The sequence below is a fragment of the Ochlerotatus camptorhynchus genome, unplaced genomic scaffold (assembly GCF_037179485.1).
Source record: "Ochlerotatus camptorhynchus isolate MF236.1 unplaced genomic scaffold, CSIRO-AGI_Acam_v1.1 ptg000150l, whole genome shotgun sequence".
In the NCBI taxonomy this organism is placed as follows: Eukaryota; Metazoa; Arthropoda; class Insecta; order Diptera; family Culicidae; genus Ochlerotatus; species Ochlerotatus camptorhynchus.
Window position 1 is genome coordinate 1542423 of NW_027040640.1, and position 22483 is coordinate 1564905.

Below are 22483 nucleotides of genomic sequence, written 5' to 3' on the forward strand. Positions count from 1 at the left end.
CCTCCATGCGGGACGTACCGACAAAAAACTCGAGGCCGGGGATTTGTTTGGTGTCCGCCTTGATGTATGTCTCGTCGTCCATGACGAGACAGCCTAGCTTGACCAGCCACTCACGGTACAGCTTCCGCGCACGCAATTTGGCCACCGTGTTTTGCTTGTCAGTCCGGTTTGGCGCCTTCCTGACCTTGGACGAACCACTTCGACGAATTGACCTTTTTGGCCACGTCTCGGGTGGAAAGGTTCGGATTATTCTTAAAGTACTGCCTTATCTTCCGCGCCTTCTCTGGGTTTATGCCGTTTTCGTGCTTCCAGCGCGTCGCTCGATGGTCTTCGTCTCCTGGAACATCTTCACAACGCGGGACACAGTGGAATGGTGGATTCCAAGCCTTTTGCCGATCCATCTGTGTGACTGACCATGATTTGCTGCTTGTTTCGAATGCATCTTGAAAACTACTTGACAGAATTTTGCACACATATACATAACACTCTAAACTAGTATTACCCAAAATTTCATTAATTTTTACCCACGCGATAAAAAGTTACACCCAAAACAAAGTGTCGCATTTTTTCCGAGTCCAGTCTTTAGAAATAATGTTGTTGGCTGTGCTAAAATTTCTATTAGTGTAAATTGGTTTTCAAAAATATTGAAATACTGCTCAGGATATTTAGAATTGATATCAACACTACTATCAACAAATTCGCAAGTACATATGAGGAGTCGTAAACATATTTAGTTTATTCTGTTTAAATGTGTATTAAAATAAATGCAGGTTAGAGAAATAAATTTAAACGGCAAAGAATTGTCGCAAGTACCTATTTTTATTCCATGTGTGCTAGAATTTGAAAATTGATATCAAATCATAGAGGTCCCCGCAATAAATAATAGACCAGGGGCCCAAGGATTGGTAAAGCAGCCCTGCATACAAATAATTCTGTCCACATAGGAGCTCTTAAGTTATTATGGATGTTTGCGTTTTGTTTTCCCAGTGTGCCCTGGGTTGAGATTTATTTTTCTTTTCATTAGTCTTGAGACTGAGTACTCATCGAAGATTGAATAAATCATCGTTTATTATTATTTATTTTTTGCCAAAATGCTTACACGTTTTTTGAGAAATTGCATACCAGCGTCAGGCCTTCAATTTTCTGCTTATAACACATTAAAAGCCTTGTGAAGTTCGTTAATGTTATGCAAATTTAAGGTTAAATTTTAATCATAGGTTAAGTGGCACCCACTGTTAAAATTTTAAAAACTTTTGAAATGCTGATTTGATGCTTTGTTTCAATGCTTATTAAATATTTTACAGTTAAGCTTAATCGAAGCATTCGCATTGTACCTAATATGGTAATGCTTGCATTTTAAATTTATTTGAAACGCTTTAAATTTCTGAAACTAGCTGAATATTGAATATATTTGAATACATTATTGTTCTTTAATTTCAATACATGGTTGATGCCGGTAATTATTTCCAGGTTTTGCTAGTTTCCTATCTCAACTTACTGTTTTAAACATCACATGAGTTTTTCAGTCTGATTTTTTAGCGAAATGTTCCACGAAAAGTTGATCAAAGATGAAGTGCGTGCTATCGGCCGACCAATCAAGCCTCCGCCATTATGCCATCGTCTATCAACCAATAAAACCCTAACCCTTATGCCTCTAATCAACTCGCAGAAATGTGTCCAAATATTAACCCATTTCTTATCAATCAGCAAGACTGAGACAGGTTATCGGGCTTGACAGAAGAAGTAAAATTTTATCATTTTCTATCTATTTTTTGCCTTTTTGCATCTAGATACCAAACCGCAAACAATAAATGAAAATAAGCATTGTTTGAACCTTTTGTTTTTCCTAGTACGATCATGTTTTGATTTTTGCATCATCACGACTGCTTGCTTGGTGTGTTTATTTTTCTTCGAATAGCTTCCATACCCTTTCGCCATCAGCAGCCCCGAAAATTCATCAGAATCCGGTTACTATTTTACTCCATTTCATCCGCCCACCCCCATGCTCATCCTTTTTCTCTCTGTTTGCTTCCATTAAGTTGATACGCATTCGGGTGGAACTTCATTCGCCATCCATTCTTCAACATTGTCATTGCTTGCACCTTCTTTCCGTCGATTGGTTCATATAATCACAAAGACAACATATCGAGAAGATTGGCAGCTCTGTCGGAATTCAAGGGGACACGGAAGAAGATGGCTATGCTATGAGATTGGTCAGTCTCCTTGATATTGTGTCTTTGATATAATGCAAACAGACATTTGATTCGCTTATTTTCTCATTTTGTGTTTGCTCAAGATAACCGGGCGTTTTCCTCATTCCATGAAGATAGGGACCAATCTACACGGAATTTGATATTTCGGTTTTGTTTTTGTCCGTTTCGTTCCACCGTAAAACGACTTTCCCGAATCGGATACGAGTTTGTATACTCTGTCTACTGCATTTCTCTTTACCATTTCGTCGTCGCTTAGTTTAAGGATCCTACTATATCTTTTGTATTATAAATCGAATTAGGCTCACATTTAATCCTAATGGGCTGTTCATAAACCACCTAGTCAATATTTGAGAGATTTGAGATAACCCTAAAATATCAATTGTTTTTTGTTTAATTCGGAATTGTGCCTAATTGCTCTTTATGTGATTTATGGACAGCCCTAATTATGTACCCTGTATCAGTAACTCTACACCTCAACTCATCACTTTATTGTAGAGTAGCCCACTGTGCCATCACGGATCACTTGTTATGTTTGTGCCATTTATCGAAGACTGCATATCAAAAAGTATCACAATTCAGGCGAATCCAATTCGCGTTCAATAAATTTGCTTGCGACTGATCTTTTCGATGTGCAATTTTCGATTGTGTTATCCAGTTTTCGTTTGTTAACAACACTGAACGATTATGTCGATATCGTGTGAATTGTCTCTCGTTATACTAGTCTATTATTATGGCCACACATTTTCATCCCGAAGGATGCTTCTCGTGTACCGTCCCGTATCGAACTAATGCTAATTTTTCGTTTCTTCTTCGATATTTCCTATCCGATATCCGATTCGTCGAATTGTTGCTGTGCTGTTTGCTGTGTACCTGCACTACCAACCACTGCCGATGTATGTATGCAGCCAGTGCCCTCGTTGAGATGGGCGATTCGCTCAAGCAGATGGCCGATGTGAAGTACTCGCTCGATGATAATATTAAGCAGAACTTCCTCGAGCCACTGCACCAGCTGCAGACCAAGGACCTGAAGGAGGTTATGGTGAGTATTGTTATTATTGATTATTGATTATTGATTATCCCACACATTTATATCTTACTTCATCGGCCCTAATGTCCCATATCTTGAGGGTTTTAACATGACACAACAGAGAAGGGCGTCTGCCTACTAGGGCTAATGTCTCTAATGTCGGCTTAAGTGTCCCTAATATTAAGCCCACACATAAATTTCGAAGGAATGCATTTTTAGACAACGTTTCACTAGCAAGCAAAAAGATCAATTTGTATTATCTGGATGACGCATTGTTCTATGAGAAATCGAAGAACCGCAGTTTTTTGTTGATGCTGCTAATCATAATCGATAGATTACGGTCTTAATTTTCGTTGTGTTGTTTATTGAGAGCTCTTTAAGTAGTTACCATTCTATTTACAACAGATTGAGCATGAGCATGATTGACTGCCCACGGTTGCTACTCTGTTATTGCCAGACTAGCAGTAATTACACAGAGAACTAATATACGATGCGTGGGACTAGCAATCATCCTCAATGTGTAAAAATTGGTGATCTCAAACAAGGAAATACCAGCGCCGGCCGCACCCGAACACAGGTCAAGGAAGGAAGGGTAGGAATGTGTTGACGTTACACTCGCTTTAATGGAAGCCGAGAACACCTCTGCACTTCCACGAGGAATCACTGGGATATTGGGTGATAGGGTTGGGTTTGCAGCAGGGTTCGTTTTGGTAAACGATGAGCTGAATTGGTGTCCTAACGATCATATAACGCGAAGGAGCTTGGGATTGAACCCACGGTCTTCTGCTCAGTAAGCAAAAACGTTTACCACTAGGCAGACGAGCTTCTTTTTAATCATTGAGTTTCTATTATTACCATGTAGTCATGTTAACAAATAAAACGATTGACGAATCATGAATGTGGATGGGCTTAAGATTAGACTCATGATGTTCTGCTCAGTAAGCAAAAACGGTTGCTCTACAGCCACCGAACCGTACTCAAGTTGTTAAAACTATTTAAACCCGGCACCGACGACAACAATTTTTTTTTACAAAATACACGATAAACAAGCGATCTTACCATACATTTTTAATATGAAAGCGGCGATTACGACAGTGACTACGACGGCGCCTGCGACAACGACAACAGCGAATTTGAAACTTACCATTTGTCTAGGATATAACACCTTTGCCTGGCACTTGAGTTTCATGTCTGCTATCTGTCACTGTTTGCAAAAATATCTAATAGCAATTACCTTTGTTGTAATACTTCCTGCATTGCCATGGTCACCTGGGAGGAGGTTCGCGTCTAGTGCTTTCCCCAGGAACCGATCACGGCCACCAGCTAACGCCCGTCCAGTCTTGGGCGTATCCAGCGAGGTGTCCTTCAGCTTGCTCACAATCTCCGACACTGGCGAAGGACCAGCAGGCGAGCACTTTTGCAAGCCGTAAACTTGTTGATTCACGGCAACGTCGCTAATTTACCAACCGGACCGTGTTCAAACTCGCAAACGGTGACGAGACTCTCGATAGAACTACACGCCGAAAGCGTAACATCCGAACACGGTGAACCGGCCTCCCGGTAGGCAATGAAAATCACAAGCACACTTACACACCGCTGATTTCAAAAACCACCCGTGCAAAGAAACGGATTCAATAAACGTCATTCTCGCGAAAGCAAACCCGTCGTTTTCAAACGGTAAAAAAAAGGAGTTCATTGGAGGAGGAATTTCCACTGAAAAGCAACCGGGAATGCACGAATTTCACCAAACCTAACTGCGAAACACGTTCAGATGCACTTTTTATACACTTTCGGTATCAATTTCGGTCGAAAACACTTAATTTTTTGCAAAAATAGTTGTCAGCGAACCAACATCAACACCGACCGTGGCGAGCTCTTTCACGCACCTTACAGCGCGTAAATAAACTGAAATTAATAATTATCTCTCGCGATGCCACAAATTTCTGGTCCGGGAGAAAAAAATCAAACAACGCAGATAGCGACATCTCTTCTGATGCTTGCAAACATGATGAATCACGGTTTCTTTCTCGATGCTAAAATTTCCCGGAAAGCGAGATAACCACCAATCACACACGTATAACCGTCCGGGAGGCAGAACCGAAAACTATGAAAGCGAACGCACGCACAAAACAGAGAACAAACTTAAAACACAACCGTATCCGAAGGGGTTCGAAACTGCACTCTTTACCATTATATTTACAACAGATTGTTCGTAAAACGACTATTACAATACAATCGAACCCGGTAAATATAATTTCAAGCATTAATTTTTAATCGTACAGGACAAAGAAAAAAAAAACCCCTGAGTAAGATCAGTTAAAAAATTTGTTGAAGGATTTATTTCAAGATTCGATATAAAATCGCACTAAGGATTTTTTTAGGTGACGAACTCTCATTTCAGCGCCTCTTTCCTAGGCTTTCAGTATTACAATGAAGCATTTCCAGGACAAATAGCAAAACAAAAAATTGAATTTCCTACTCGAACTAATAGCATGAAACCTTGCATAATTGTTTATTATAGTCAATCGTTCACATTTGAGCAAAAATTCGGACATTTTAAGAATATGATCAATTGGTCAATTAGTCACAGAACTACAAATATGTTCAGTGTTACGATTACACAATACCAAACTTTTGAAGCACCTGCCGGAAAGTGAGATACTAGGTAAAATTGTTCGAAATAATAGTACACACCAACTTTAAATCGCTGAAAATCAGCAAAGTTTTGCTGATTTTGGACTTGATGAATGATCAGCAAACTTTTCAGCAAAATAATGCTGCTGAATCTACCAGCAATTTCAACTTCTGTCAAAATGACAACATTTTACTGAAAATCAGTAAAAATTTCAGCAATATTTTTTACCGATTTTTTTCAGCATTCCAAAAATCTGACATTTGCGAGGATTTTGCTGAAAATATCAGAAAAGGTTTTTTTTCATTATAAGCGTGATGGGTGTTCTTGAATATTTTCTTTATTATGTTAAAAGAATATTGCATGCACTTTTCCATGCTTAATTAATTTGGTGCTGTCAGTTTTCACGTCAATTTATTTGTTATGGACTGATACCTCTATCTCCATCGTATTAGATGAGGTATTAGGTAGGTCCTTGAGAGAAAATTATTCTTATCAAGCCGGGAGCGTGTTTTTTGATAGTTGTTGAGATTAACCTAGTAAACACGTAAGTTCGGCATGTATTAAAGTATATTAACAATATTCATACATGAATTACTGGGCAACTTACCATTTTAAATCACCGAAGAATTTGAGATATAAATTCGCGGCAACCTCTAGACACCCATTTTTATTTTTGATTACTTGTGACGCTAACAGTTTGACAGCTCTTCATTGATTTCCAGCAGATCACTCATGTTTTCTGTAGTATTCAGTAAAAAACAATTATTAGCTGATTTTCGGCAAAACTCATGATTTGCTGATCTTGTTCCAGTAATCCGTTTTGCTGGTTTTCAAATCTGAAATTTGGTATGTAGTTTTAATAATTTGAATTGAGCTCAATTTTGAGATTTTAAATTTTACATTTCTCAAAATTCAAAAAATTCCCACCCGATCAACAAATACACCAAATTTCCAAAAATCGCTGAAAATCAGCAAAATTTTGCTGATTTTAGACTTGATGATATATCAGCAAACTATCCAGCAAAATAATGCTGCTGATACTTCCAGCAATTTGAACTTCTGTCAAAATTGCAACACTTTACTGAATCTTCAGTGAATTTGTATTTTGTTTGCTGAAGTTGCAGCATAAGAATAGATGACAGCTTTTAACTGATTTTCCAGTAATTTTCAGCAAAATTTTACTGAATCAACAGCAAATTTATTTATTTTCGTTGTTACTGATTCTTCAGAAATCTTCGGTTTTATATTGCTCTCCCAGCAGGATTTTTGTTTTCCATTTTATCAATAATAATATTAAAACACGGTTCATAGTATAACAAAGCATATACGTATTTTATTGGTTTATTGGTTTAAAAAAATAACTGGAGCATGTTTGTTTTGCCGTCTACATTCTGCAAACGAAACCTGTATAACCATAAGGTTTTTAATTAATAAAATAGCTTAACCAAATGATTTCTTGACATACCTGCTATCTGCCGTGAATTTATGGACAACAATTAACATTTCCAGTTCAATTTTTACACGAAACTTCATACCTTTCTATAATTATAAAAAATACACATCATGTCTGGAATCGCGGGAACGAAAAAAAAAAACTTCAATGACCAACTTGAAGCTTGTTGTCAGATAGCGTAGACAGGTTTTGCGTGATCTGTCATTTAAGTGCTTGGCTTACTGATCATCAGCAAATAATCTGACATTTGCCTGTTTTACTGGATTTCGGCAATGCTAAAAATGCTAATGCTGAATTCCAGCAAAAACTTATTTTACTGAACCCATTTCAGCATTTTTTGTGCTGAAACTCAAAATTGAAATTTGGTGTGAATGTACATAATAATTAAAAATGTTTCAAATATTTGCGGTACCTACTTAAATTTTCAAACAAAAAACTGTTATGATTACGAACAATTTTATCTAGTATCTGACTTTTCGGCAGGTGCTTCAAAAAATTTGGTATTTCGTAATCGTAAAATTGAACATATTTGTAGTTCTGTGGCGAACGTTTCAGCTCAATTCATCTTAAAACAACAAAGATACATCTTTTCAAAGTTGTCAATTTTGTAAGAAAATCGGCATACACTGGCTTATATCGAACATACCGCTTTCTGATATTTTCTTATTATTTTCCCCATGATACTCTTGAAAATCATCCGCAGAACACTCTTTGGATCCAATTTGCAATGCTCTTCAAATAATTAATAATGCATGCAGTATTACCTAGAAATTTCCAAGAGATTTCTTCGGAAATTTCACTTAGAGTTCTCATCAGCATTCACTTTGTATTATCTAGAAATTCATATGGAACTTTTCTAGGGACTCTTTTCAAGTTTAAGCTCAGAACTCCCATACATTCTTTGAAATACTCCTCACAATTCCCTTAGCACTCTCCTTTGAATACTCAAAAAAAAAAAAAAAAAAAATCACCGGAACATGATTACAATTCCCTTTTGAAGTTTCTTTGGAATCATCCTTGAAATTCAATTCTCACGGAATTTTCCTCAGAATCACCTTGGAATGCTCCTCATTAAAAAATCCTTTTCAATTATTCTCAGAATTTTCAATGAATTCATTTCAGAAAGCCCTTTGAATTTTACTCCTTCCCTTGGCTACTTTCCTAAGAATTCATTTGCAGTGCAGTAACAAATTCCAGATAGGGGAAATGGATGCAATGTTGGCCTAAATGCCCCTAATTTGGGCCCATACAAAAATTCAGCAATCGACTAAATTTTCAAAAGCGACCAAAAATATCCATTAGTAACGTCCCAATGACGCGTGCATCATAAAATTTGATAAATAGCAGATTTTTAGCGATGGGGGCCCCACCTTAGATCCATAGGCCAACATTAGAGCAAATTCCCCTATTTCGGTCTCTGTTCCGCAATCTAGTGCCAATCACCGGCGGACATCGATTGCCATCCATTGACGGAAATCGAATGTGCAGGAAGGCAGCTTCCACAGCTGCGTAGGATATCGCACCCATTCAACACACATGGGCCGGGACCAACGGCTTTACTTCCCTTCCGAAGGAAGACGTGACCAGAGATGTTTATGCCTCAGAAATATCCCACCGACCTCGGCTGGGATTGAACCCAGTAACGCTTACCACTACGCCACCGGCGCCGGCTATGGACAAAATTTCAATACATCTTATTGTGTTAATTTGCAATGCTTGTTGGTATTGGTGCATTTTGAATTTGGGTGTGGAGTCAGTATCAACGGAAAAGCGTTAACTTTCACCTTAAAGCCATCGTTCAGACATTTTGAGCCGTTTGTCTGTGATTTGGGTGAAAAGTGAATATCGAGAGGAAAAAAAATCGATTGTAGCCAAGGATTTAGTTTTCTAGTAGTGTAAGATTTATGTGGAAAAGTGCATTCAACTTCAAATTCTGTGCTTTTTCCGGGAAAGTGGCTTTCCTCCGATAGAGAATATGCACGTGGGGTGTTTGATACTACTGGCTATTTCTCCCATCAGTTTATATGTGCTCGCAAGGAAATGCATTCTTGCACCTATTTTTTTCTCGGGAATTTCCCAAGAAAGTATACCAAATTTTTATATCAACACATTCTTCGCGGTATGTACAACATGATGGTATACATAAACATATGATTTTCTAAACTTTGTAGTGTAATTTTTCCAAATTTGTAAATTCGTCTCGGACATCGTAAAAAAGTACACATTTTCTTGTTCTTTTGCTACCGGATCACATGTTCGTAGGTGCACGCGTTCTTGTTTGCTAGTTCAAATTATCAGAAATTATTTCGAAGACCTTCGACTGATAGGAAAGTGAAATTGAGTTCTCCATATATTTCCTCATCATATCAAATGGATCAGAAATTCTTCTCATTTCGAAAACCTTCAAATGATCGGTAATTGAAATTAATTCCTTTGAATATTATCCCACCATATCAGGTTGATTAAGAATTCTTCCGAAATATCAGAAATCATATCGAAGACCTACAACTGATCGTAAATTGAAATCGAGTTCTGCATATATTTCCTTAGCATATCAAATTTATCCAAAATTCTTCTGAAGATCTTTGGTCAGTTAGAATGTATTTTAAAAATATAAGTGTGATCAGGAATCATGTCGAAGATCTTCGAATGATCAGAAATTGAAATTAAAACCTTTGAATATTCTCGCATCATATTAAAGTTGATCAGGAATTGTTCCGAATTATCAGAAATTATATCGCAGACTTACGACTAATAGAAAATTGAACTATTGAAGGAAACTCAAATCTTAAAACGCCTGCATCTGTCTGGTTGCTTACAACGGAAAAATTAATATTACGGGTTGAATTTTTTTTCGAAAATAAAGCTAAAATGTTGCTTAATTTTCAGAATGTTATTCCGAATTCTTTATTAGAATAATTTCTTCTTATGTTCTAAAAAAATTACAAGAAATACCCTTTTTTAGAGATCTCAACAGGTGTCCCCACTTACGACGTACAACACTCTATAATATTTAAATTTTCTTTCATTCAAGCCACTTTTCTACCACTCAGGATTTTTTTTTTTTTCATTTTCCACATCACTCAACTGAAAAGTGTTGACTGTCTACAAAGACTGGAGAGCAAACACTTATTTCATTTCGCTCCACAATCTCAAATGTCATAGCCTTTCTCATTAACCTTTGTGAGTCGTCAGTGTGCCTCTGGCGCTTGCACTTTCTGTTCTTCTTTTCAACAGCCGCTTGAATAAATGCAATAGCGAAGGCCAAGTCACATTTTTCCAGGCTTCTTTTAAAGAAACTGAACCTCATTCCTACGTTCTCCCAACTAAACATCATCTTATCTTCCCGGGAAAAAAAAAACTCCCCGAAAATAGTAACTACGGAACAAAAATGTTACCGTGACCTCCCCCCGGCCAGCCCCCATTTTATGCAGAGTTAATTAATTGTTTCCGTTTTTCTTTCTTTTCTTTAAACACCATTCAGCATCATCGCAAAAAATTGCAAGGACGACGTCTTGATTTCGACTGCAAAAAGCGACGACAAGCAAAAGGTAAGATTTTTAGTCGTTTTCTTACGTCATTTTTAGGAACTCTTGAATATTTTCCCCTCCCACTGAATCCTCTTACAATTCCGACCTCTCCGGCTTTGCACTGCCTCTGCCAAGTACGAAATCCTGCCAACTAGGGCTTTTTTTTTCTTTTTCTTGGCAATCTACTACGGTAAAGAATTTCCCTCCTTCCTAAACAAGAAAAAGCATCCAGAGAGGAAAGATCGGACCAACATTCCAACGGTTTGCTGTTGTTGTTGTTGTTGTTGTTGCAGTTGTTGATGTCGTCTGACGTGATCTTATTGGAAGGAAAATCTGCGATAACATCCTTACTTTACCGAGCGATGGAATGCTGGAACGGAACACGCTGCTTGATATTACGGAAGTTTTTCCGGCTGCCTGACTTTGGTGGCAGGGTCGAGTTTCAATGCGAACGGACACAGAACGCGGAATGGCGAATGGGAGACGTTATCTTAATTACCAAAGTATTTGTGTGCTGAATGGGGTATTTTTTTTGTTTTGGAAGCTGGTAATGGTATAAGTTATGGGTTCAATGGTGTTTGAATGTCTAGAAAGCGAGAAAGTCGGGACGGCGATTCTCGCTCTTAAAATGTATCATTTGAAGAGCACTCAAATTAGTGCTCTATAAATACATCAATTGGGTCCACAAAAACAGAATGCCATATACATTTGCTTCCAAATCAGATATTTATACACAAATGATAAAGGGCAAAGTTTATGTTTGAGCTTCGAAAAATTATTAACATCACAAGAAATACTGCGGGGCCTTCGGATAGCCTAAAATTGGTAAAGGCGTGATATACTATACCGAAGGTACTTTGTCCTGTTAAAGAAGATTTTTGGCTTGGAAATTTCTTCGACTTGAGGGCATGATTCTCAAGTAAAATTTTAACTGGGTGACAACTACTTGGGACAATCAGGAAGATCTGGAAAACTTAGAGGTAATCTGATCTTGAGTGACCCTTCGGAGGGTGGTCTCACTTTTTGAAGGGTATGAATAGCGGAACCTTACATTTATTTATTGTTGTTATGTATCATTCTTAATCCTTGTTCAATTGAATATATTGTAAGGATCGTAAACGTTGTTTAAAAGTGTTTGTAGACATATTAAAATCAAATACATGATACTCTTCTTGGAACCGTCTGCGGGTCATTGGAGCCGTATAAAGTATTGCTCGGAGTTGGTTGGATTAGTTGTCGTGACCGCAACACTCGCTCTGGGGCATAAATTCTCATACGATCCAGTGAGGCTGAACTATCAATCTCTGCGCAAAGAATCTTATCTTACAGTTTGATCCATCTTACGACGATTTGCCAGCAGCTCGATACTCAGCAATGCACAACGATGCTCATAAGGCGGTAGGTTTACTTGGCCACGCCAATGTAGACTTCGTATTTTTACGAAGTCTACACGTACAAATTTACGTTGCTCAGATTCGATCCTGGAGATCCACACAGCTTCATACGGCGACCAAACAATCGATGTAAATTCTAGTATTGATTAAACTAGAGAACAATAAAGAGCACGCAAGCAAATTGGATTATTGAAGTCTTTCGCGATTTTTAAAATAAATTCTAGTTGACGGTTGGCAGCTGAATAATGCATCTTGAACGTGAGTTGGTGATCCAGCAAAACATTCCAAGATCCTTCACGTTATCAACGTGCTCAAGTTCCGTGTAGTTTTTCAGCATAGGCTTTTTGCGCCACCGATACGAGATGATGCAACACTTTGAGGAAGCTGGAGTAGTACCAATTGGCGAATCGATTCACTAACTCTTAAAGTTGCCTGCAATCGGCTTCAAATCGTCCGCATAAATGAAAAGTTCCCCATTTGCTAAAAGGATCGTCACGTCATTGAAAAATAATACGAATAACAATGAACCAAGGTTGCTACCTTGAGGCACACCAGAGCACGGAGTAAACGGAGCGGACACTGTTGTTCTGATTTGAAGAATAAAAAACAGAAAGCTCATAAACTATACAAAAAAGAAAAAAAACTGAAACCAATTTGCGAAACTATCACAACTTATGCAACCAACTAAATACAGCCATCAACTTTGCATATGAGGATTATAACCGCAAAGTCGAAAATGAAGTCAAGTCATGTCCTAAAAACTTTTTTAATTATGTAAACACGAAATAAAAAAAAAAGTAGCAATTTTCCTTCATGAATTAATTTGGATGCAAATGTAGGTGAGAATTCTTCTGAAATTTGCAATCGCTTTACAAAGTTCTTCCAAGAAGTATACACCACTTTTTCCGAAGAAGATTGTGACCGTGATTTATTTGCATTCATTCCTGAAATTTCTAAATACATCTCTGTCAACCAACTTTCTCAACATGAAGTCCTCAATGCACTAAAAAACTTAAACGCGTCGAAAGGGTCTGGACATGACGGCATTGCACCCATATTTTTGAAAAACCTTTCTGAAGAACTTGCATTTCCTCTAGAGCGTCTTTTCAACATGTCTCTGAAAAATGGGAAATTCCCTGCAATTTGGAAATCATCTTATTTGGTACCTATTTTCAAATCAGACATTCGAAATTATCGTGGAATTGCTATTATTTCTTGCATTCCAAAACTTTTTGAATCAACCGTAAACGGCAATATTTTTCAGCAGGTGAAACATCTAATTACAAGTAAACAGCATGGCTTTCTTAAAGGTCGCTCAACTACCTTTAATCTTTAGCGCTATACACCGACTTCAGTAGACCATTTGACCGCATCGATATACCATTATTAATCCTCAAATTGTAGGAAAAGGAATGGAACCTGGAATTTTGAATTGGCTTCAATCATACCTAACACATCGTAAACAAATAGTCCGCTTTCAAAATAAACTTTCAGAACCAATTTCAGTCACCTCTGGGGTACCCCAGGGTTCTCATTTAGGCCCACTTCTTTTTATTTTGTACATAAACGACATTTCCTACATACATAAAAAAATAAAATTGCTTGTATATGCAGACGACATGAAGCTCTTTATGAAAAGAAGTAATTCTAGCGATGCAGAAGAATTCCAGAATGAAATCAATATATTCCACACCTGGTGTACTAAAAGTCTACTTCAACTGAACGTAAAAAAATGTACTGCATTTAGCATTTAGCAGAAAAATTGAAACACCGCATATTGAAATATCATTAGGCAACCAAATAGTAGAAAAAAGCAAAATTGTAAGAGATCTAGGTGTAATCCTAGACTCCAAACTAACTTTTATAGAACATTATAATACTATCATTAGTAAAGCAAACAGAATGCTAGGCTTCATCAAAAGGTTCAGTCATAATTTCGAAGCCCCTTACACTATTAAGCTATTATATACCACATATGTAAGGAAAATTCTGGAATACTGCCACCTAGTATGGAATCCATACATTTCCATACACGAAGAACGCATAGAATTTGTCCAAAAACAATTCCTTTTAAATGCTTTAGGTAAATTGAATTTGACTGCATTTCCATTATCATCTTATGAAGCGCGCTGCATGCTCATCAATATACAAACACTTAAGGAGCGCCGCCAATTTGCAATGCTTTTCTTCATCAACGACATTATTTCAATGCGCATAGATTCGGCAGAAATTCTCGCACAATTAAACTTTTACACACTTTGTCAATATCTTAGAACACGGAATTTATTTTCTGAAAAATCGTACAGAACAAACTAGGCAAAAAATAGCGCAATCAATGGAATGATGCGCCTGTATAATTTGCATTGCGGAACTATTGAAATCACTATGTCCAAGCAGCAAATAAAAACTAAGCTAAAACAGAATATAATTAATGCATAGTATGTAAGTGAACATTGTAATAATCATTGTATGTAGCCTACACTGGCTTGACGAAATGAATAGATAGATCCTATTTTAACAAAGAGTTGCCTGTTGCTTAAGTACGAACGAAGCCAATTACATACTCTGCTAGAAACGCCTAGTCGAAGGATTTAGCTTGGCAAGAAGCATTAACCTGAGCTCCATCACCCATTGTGCCGATGCAAAAAGACGTAAATTGGTATCGGTACCTTATGATAAAGGCAACAATAACAACTGTATCAAAACCGAATAGGGGAAAATGGGGGTACAGCCATCGTAAGATTAAAATACAATTAAACCATATTCATGCAAAACTTCAGCAGCAATCTAAGTCAATATTGATCTTGGGATTATTTAAACTACAGCCAACTCTCCATAACTCGATATTCTATAACTCGATATTTTCTATTACTCGATGGATTCTGCAGTCTATTCATTTTCCCATGTGTCGTACTACCTGTCGTGACGGCAGCCTTTCCGTACTTCAATGCACGTCCAATCGTCTCAACTATCGTTAACAGAACCCTCGAAATTCATTAAAAGCTTTCCGTTGATACGATGTGCGGGTCGACTTTCACGAGGTTCGAGTTCAGAGCTTTTTCTCTCTCTTTATTTCAACACGAACATAAAGCTCGATAGTATCCGTTATACGGTATTCGTTTTCCGCATATAACAGATTATCATTCAGTTTCGATCGTTTTTTTCGTTGTCGTTAGGGTTTGAATAGCGCGTTCGTTGCACGTTCAAATAAATAACATCATGTTATTCATAATATAACCTACATCTACTACATCTACTACACTACCCATAAGTCGATATTTCTACAAGTCGATGCCTGCTTTAGTCGATGATCAATGTAGTATTATTTTGATTCTAAAGGGTGTTGTCGTGGAAAATGGCACACACATAAACAGCTGTTTGACTATTTGGTTTAACTATTAAACCAAATGATTTGAATTTTTTAGTAAAAATGTAGTGGCGCCCATATTATTTTTTTATGAGAGTCTGAGCGGTAGTGCATCTCGAATAATGGTCATGGAAACAACATGCTGTCTAATAAATGCTGTACAACAATATTTAGAATCAGCGGTTATAAAACGAAATTCTTTCGTAATTGTTGTTGAAGCTTGGAACCGAACCATTGTTTTGTAAAATATTATAATTCAAAATATTGTGCAGTTAGTCAGAAATTTCACCTTAAAAATTTGGCTCATTTTGACTCAACAAATCAAAACCTTTCGAAACAAATAAAAACTCAATACTTTTATGCCAAACAAAACCTGTTTTTTTTTTCGGTCACACTTTAAATATTCATAATCCATGAATAAATTGAACAAGGAGTTCAAAAAATAAGTAAAATTAAGCAACATGCACTTCTTTGACACACTCAAATCAAAGCTCATATTTGAATCATGACATATTTTTTTCTGATTTATTACTATCTAAGGCATCATTCTTGAACATTCCAAAGTCATTTGGTATGCTGCTGTGTTACCTGACTTATAACGAATATACGTATAGTTCGTCTAATTTTACATTGCAAATGTTATGCAAAATTAGACGAGTCATACGTTGTATTCGGGGTACTCGTATGCAACGTATAGTCGTTATAACTCAGTTAAAAAGTTACAGCTGTTTATGTGTATCCCATTTTCCACGAATACACCCTTTATAACTCGATATGTCAAACGTAGAGCTTCTGGATTCTTTGATGTTGATGTTCAAATCAAAAGAACTTTAAAAACATGATAACTGCCCAAGTAACCAACAAGACCGCTTATTCGCCTTTTTGCAATATAAGGCTGATACACGACTTACATAGAGCATGCTAAGCTTTAAATTAGCGGGCTTGTTGGTTACTTGGGTGGTGGTCATATTGAGTACCCAGGACCCATCGACCACATCAGAACATGCTCCTGGTCTTTCGGGGAAATGGTCCGCATCTTTAATGTATACCTGGACATATCATGAGATATATAAAACAGGTTATATTGAATGCTCAGGGCGGATGCTGGGTCATTAAAGGGTGTCCAACATCAAACTGCATCACGAAAAAACAAAACGCTGTAGAAAATTACCTAGTTGACCGATCCTTTTCAAACTTTCAGACAATAAAATATAACCCATTAGTAAGCTTTTGACATATTTATTTCATTCAACTTCAATACCATAACCGTACGCTCGCACCTTACGCTTAACTCCATTAATTAGGCTGCAGCAACATCTGGCTGCAGCTTCTTCTGTACGGAAAACATTTGAATAGTGGCACGAAGCTAGATCCGGCCAGAAGATCATAGGGCCTTCGTGTTGCTTCAACAGAGGAAGCAGACGCTTCTGTAGGCACTCCTTGAGGTAGATCTCCCCGTTTACAGTCCCGGTAGTCACGAACGGCGCACTCCGTTTGCCACATGAGCAGATCGCTTACCCAATCATGTATTTCTTGGCAAACTTTGAAAGTTTCTGCTTCCTTACTGATGTGGGGTACCCTTTAGGCTGTATTCCGGGAAATTAGACAAAAATAATACCAGCAAATAATAGAAGGATAAATAAGGCTCTTCCATATTGGAGTCAAATAGCCATTAAGTATTTCGTATGATGCCAGGAAAAATAATAAGAATAAGAAGAATAATAAGAAGAAGAAGAAGAAGAAAAGACTACTTTAGAAATTTTGGGTGTCTACTATCTGAAAAACCAGGAATGCTCAGGTAATTTTATTTCTCCTGGAAAAACCTGAAATTCTCAGGGAATTTCATAATTACTCAGGGAATATTCAAATTCCCTTATTCAGGATTTTTTTTAAAGAATAGAATACATTTTATTATTTTATTTATTTATTATTAAAAATTATATTGAGGAAAATTTCAAGAACCTGTAACGAAGAACCGTATTCATTACGTCGTACATCACAGATTTGGAAACATCAAGGTTAAGGACCATGTATAATTTTCAAGGCTCATGAAATTTGATGATAATTTCTAAGGAACTCATTCCAAGAACTGTGAAGAAAACAACCAGTAAAATCTAATTTCAAGGTAGTCCTGAAGAACTTCAGATAGGGGAAATGGCTCTAAAATTGGCCTATGGATCTAAGATTGGGCCCATCGTCAAAAATCTGCTATTTATCAATTTTATCTAGATGACGGTTTATTGGGACGGTACTAATGGATATTGTTGGTCGCTATTGAAAATTTAGTCAAGTGCTGAATTTATGTATGGGCTTAAATTAGGGGCATTTAGGCCGACATTACATTCATTTCCCCTATCTCTAATGATAACTATCGGGCCAAATTGCTATTTAAACAAATGCTAAAAAATCAAACCAAAACCGATGTTCACCTTCCTCCAGCTAACTATAATGATGAAATGTATATTTACTTTTTACTTTTCAACGAATGGTTCCAAAGTGTAATACTGATAACTCTACGATCGCTAACTGAAACATGCTTACTTTTCCCTACCGAATGTGGCAAGCCAGTTGGCAAATGCATTTAAAATACATCAATGTTAATTTTCGTGACCATTTGGTTCACCTTGACATTTTGAAATGAACATCTTTGCTAGATAAATATCCATCTTCTGAAATTTGTTTCAGTTAGGGTAAACGCTCCTATAGTATCGGTACGTTAGATGCGTTAGGTTCCTATAGTTGTGTATGGAGACTCAATACACAACTATAGGAACCTAACGCTTCTAACGTACCGCAACTATAGGAGCGTTTACCCTAGCGGACTTTCAGTTAATGGTCTTTCGCTTAGTGAACGTTTAGTTTATTCTACTAACACATTTACCCACAAATAAAAAAAATAGCCTAAAATTTCCTTTATTCGGGAAAACGGTACACCAGATAGGACCAACCAAACGATTTGTTTTATAGTTAAAGTAATGACCCGATTTTGTCAGTTCCCTTTTTAATAAATCTTTTGTAATGTTATATATGCTTTTCAGTGGCTATTACAGCAAAGTATTCTTCTTCTTCTTCTTCTTCTTCTTCTTCTTCTTCTTCTTCTTCTTCTTCTTCGCATTTCAAGCTTATTGCGTGCTCTCAACTTAGTGTTTTTGATGTACTTCCACAGTTATTAATTGAGAGCTTTCGATGCCTGTACCATTTTTACATTAGTATAATTGTGTGGCAAGTACAATCATACTCTATGCCCAGGAAACAGATTTTCCAACCCAAAAAATTCCTAGACCGAACCGGGAATCGAACCCAGCCACCTCCAGCATGGTCTTGCTTTGTAGCTGCGTCTCTACCGACTGAGCTGATCGAGGTCCCTACAGCAAAGTATGGTATACCTTAAAAATCCATCTTGAAGATGAATGAGGAAGATTTGGAATTACAGTTATGTAAAATTATTGAAAGATAAAAGTCTGCTGCGTGGAGGGCTGAAAAAATCGGGTTATTACAGTATTTCAATTAATAATTTCATTGCAAAATCGAAGGATTTTAGATGTGACGCGAGCCTTTAGGTTTTGTACAAGAATAATACAATAATACAAGAATCAATTCAATCGCTTTTTTTCGTTTTTGAGTTATACTTTTTGAAGTTATCAAGTTTTGTGTTTTCGCTCAATACTCCTATGTGACTATACTACCATGTGTCTCCATTGATTTTCGATTTTTTGGACTACTCCAACATGGATATGGTCACCGTAATAACAACATAAAAAATACGGGTCTAATATTTTGCGATAAGGAACAAAACTACCAATTTTTACGAAACCACTATATCGTTTTGCTATGGAATGACTGATGATGCCAGAAAATAAATATTCAACATGGAACTGGCCTAAACTGACCCTGAGAAGCCTGATTGTACATCAGAGCTGAAATCTGGATCGGCATCAGAAGGGTAAACAACCAACTGGTGACCAAGCCATCATTACCTACAAACAGAATGCCGAACGAGTGTAAATTCCCCCAATCAAGTGACTCTACAGGTAGACCCGGAACAGCTTATACCAATTTAAATGTGTCAAGTTATGTTTAAAGTAGAAAATAAAAAGTAATTTTTTTTTTGAAAACTTTTTACTCAGCTCACTCAGCAGAATGAAATCGTACAAGGCTCAACATGCAAAATTTATTAGCGAGGAATCATCCACACTAATACACTCAAAATGATTCATTCGACTCGCACAAGCTACTGCTCGTTTCTGATGTTGTATGCGTGTGAGTGAATAGTAAATGCAAAATAAAACGATTCTTCCCATGCTTGCTGGTGACAGTTCTCTGATAATACAACGAAACCCCATTTCAAAAGTCCCACCGAGATCTTATTCTGAACACTGTAAACCATCTGACTTCGAATGAGCCGTCAGTAATCAGTCCCAACACAAGATACGTAGATTTAAGTGATATTTATAATGCGTACGTTAAGCCTAATAGCGTTAAGTTCTCGCGATAGGGTCTTTTGAAATATAAGAAATGAAAACAAAAATGTAGTATAATGTAAAGTAGACATAAATTCCTCATTTACTCACAAAGCCACATTATCCAGTCGCTCCTTTATCAAATGTGCTCCTTTCTCAAATTCTACTCACATACAGGAAGGTGATTTTTGTCTGCTGATTTCGTGTTTACTCCGTTGGATCGAATAGGTTAAATAACAAATGTATTATTTTTACTGTACACAGATAAAAAATGACTTGAAATATGGCTGAATCTACGTGAATCACGGGGACAAAATTAATTTGGCATACCGTGCATATGATTTATATATATGGTATGTGTTGAACAGTAATTTGTTTAAAGGAATGCTTGTGAGCGGTGATGGGTCATTAGGCCGATAAAATTTATCTGAGTACCCAAATTTATAAAAAGTATTCTAGCTTGTGATCTTAGAATCATGATAAAGTTTGGGATCCTAATTTTTTTTTTCTTAGAGAGAGATCTAAATAAAAATAATTACGATTTTTTGGTTTTTTAAAAACTGCAAAATGTTTACAACATTAAATTCTAGATTATGTTATGTATTCAAAATCCCTTCTCTGATAGAAGTCTTGAAAAATGAACAAAGTTTAGTTCATTTTTTTTTTCATAATTCATCCATTTGGCCTAATGCAGGGTGTCCATTCAACCGCGAAAACCGGGTAATCCGGGAAAAAACCCCGAGAATTCGGATTTGCAATAGTTATGGCCAATGGGGCAATGATGCCACCCGCTTAAAAATCAACTTATTGAAGATATTTTACAAAAAAATCTGTAGCAGACTTAATGTTTGAAGCCTACTTCATCTATCCATTTGGTCCATTTTTCTCTAGAGCAAATATTCGAAAAAAGTTAGTCTAGCTCAAAATGTCAAAACTGTTGTAAGATTTCTGAATTAGAAAATAAGGTCTATCAGTAGTTTCTTATAGCTTATTGTTGATATTCCTTCAGCAGCTTTATAAATGGTCATTGGTTTCTTATATGACACGATGTTTTTTTTTTCTAGTTTTTAATAAACATTAAAGATTTTCTTAGCAAAATATTATTTAAGTCCATTCGGGAATATGAGCACCACTGATATTTCAACTTAAATTCTTCAATTGCAATATTCCTTTCATAAATATGATATGAAATCACGTTTTAAAGCAGCTTCTTTGGTTAAAAATCAGTCATTCACAGGACTGAAAAAATATAGCCCTAAATAGCCAGTACTTCTTAAATTTAATTTATTCTACGGAAAAAAATCTTTTTGTCCTAAAACTGTCCATTGTTGACCCTTCATAAAGCCTCAAGAGAGCAGCCCGTTGTTTACAAGGTCGCTCATACCACCTTTTCTTATTTGTTTTCTTACCCGTTGTTTACAAGGTCGCTAATACCACCTCGACAGGGTGCTCATTTTACCCCAACGGTTCGAACTAAAAAAAAAGTCATGAGATGATTGGTCCAGAGATAAATTTAAAAATAATTTCTGCACTTCGTGCTAACCAGGTACATAAGGGCATCGTAGAATGCCGTAGTCAGTCTGTAAAATATAACGATCTGAACCCATGCCTCTCACGTCAAAGACTTGAGTTCAAATCTCACCAGGGTTAGGCACGAATGATCCAAGAGTGTTAAAGTGACTATAATAAAAACATAAAGATCTGCACTCCAGGCATTTTGGAAAACCAAACTAATGATATTATGGGGCTTCAACGATGATTTACTCATTCTATACCTTGTTAAATGTGCAGAACTTCAAGATCAGGTATCCGAGATGATTTTGGTATTTCAACATTGTTTTTTTTTAAACACAGAATCAATAACTTTAAATGATGTTATGGGTCGCCATGAAGTACAAAATGCTCATAAATTTATTTTAATCATATTTTAGTAACACATCTTTGTACACTGGAGTCGCTTTTTACGCGGGTGATACGTCCCGTAAAAAAAAACCGCGTAAAAAAAACCGCGTAAATTCCGGAATCCGCGTAAAAAAAAACCGCGTAAATTCCGAAATCCGCGTAAAAAAAACCGAGTAAAAAAAGACCGTGTAAGAAAAAACCGCGTAAAAAGCGATATACCGCGTAAATTCTGAAATCCGCGTAAAAAAAAAACCAAAATCCGCGTAAAAAAAAACCGCGTAAATTCCGGAATCCGCGTAAAAAAAAACCGCGTAAATTCCGAAATCCGCGTAAAAAAAAACCGTGTAAAAAAAAACCGCGTAAAAAGCGACTCCAGTGTATTGTGGAAAATGTTGTTTGGCTTTCAGAACTTCAAGATCTAAATTCCAGGAAGATTTGAAGAACTTTGAATACTCAGTTTTTCCTGCTCGGGCCTCTTGTGTTGATATAGGCTATTTCCGAT

At 36.8% G+C, this 22483-nt stretch overlaps 1 protein-coding gene across 7 annotated transcripts in view; it reads left to right on the forward strand.

Moving 5' to 3' along the window:
* EndoA (endophilin-A) overlaps positions 1-22483 on the forward strand; it is a 138622-nt gene that overhangs the window by 47857 nt on the left and 68282 nt on the right. For all 7 annotated transcript variants that reach the window (XM_065221925.1, XM_065221927.1, XM_065221926.1 and 4 more), the window contains 2 exons: positions 3119-3252; positions 10813-10879. In XM_065221925.1, coding sequence (XP_065077997.1) covers positions 3119-3252; positions 10813-10879 — 201 coding nt within the window. The remainder of the gene's footprint in view (positions 1-3118; positions 3253-10812; positions 10880-22483) is intronic.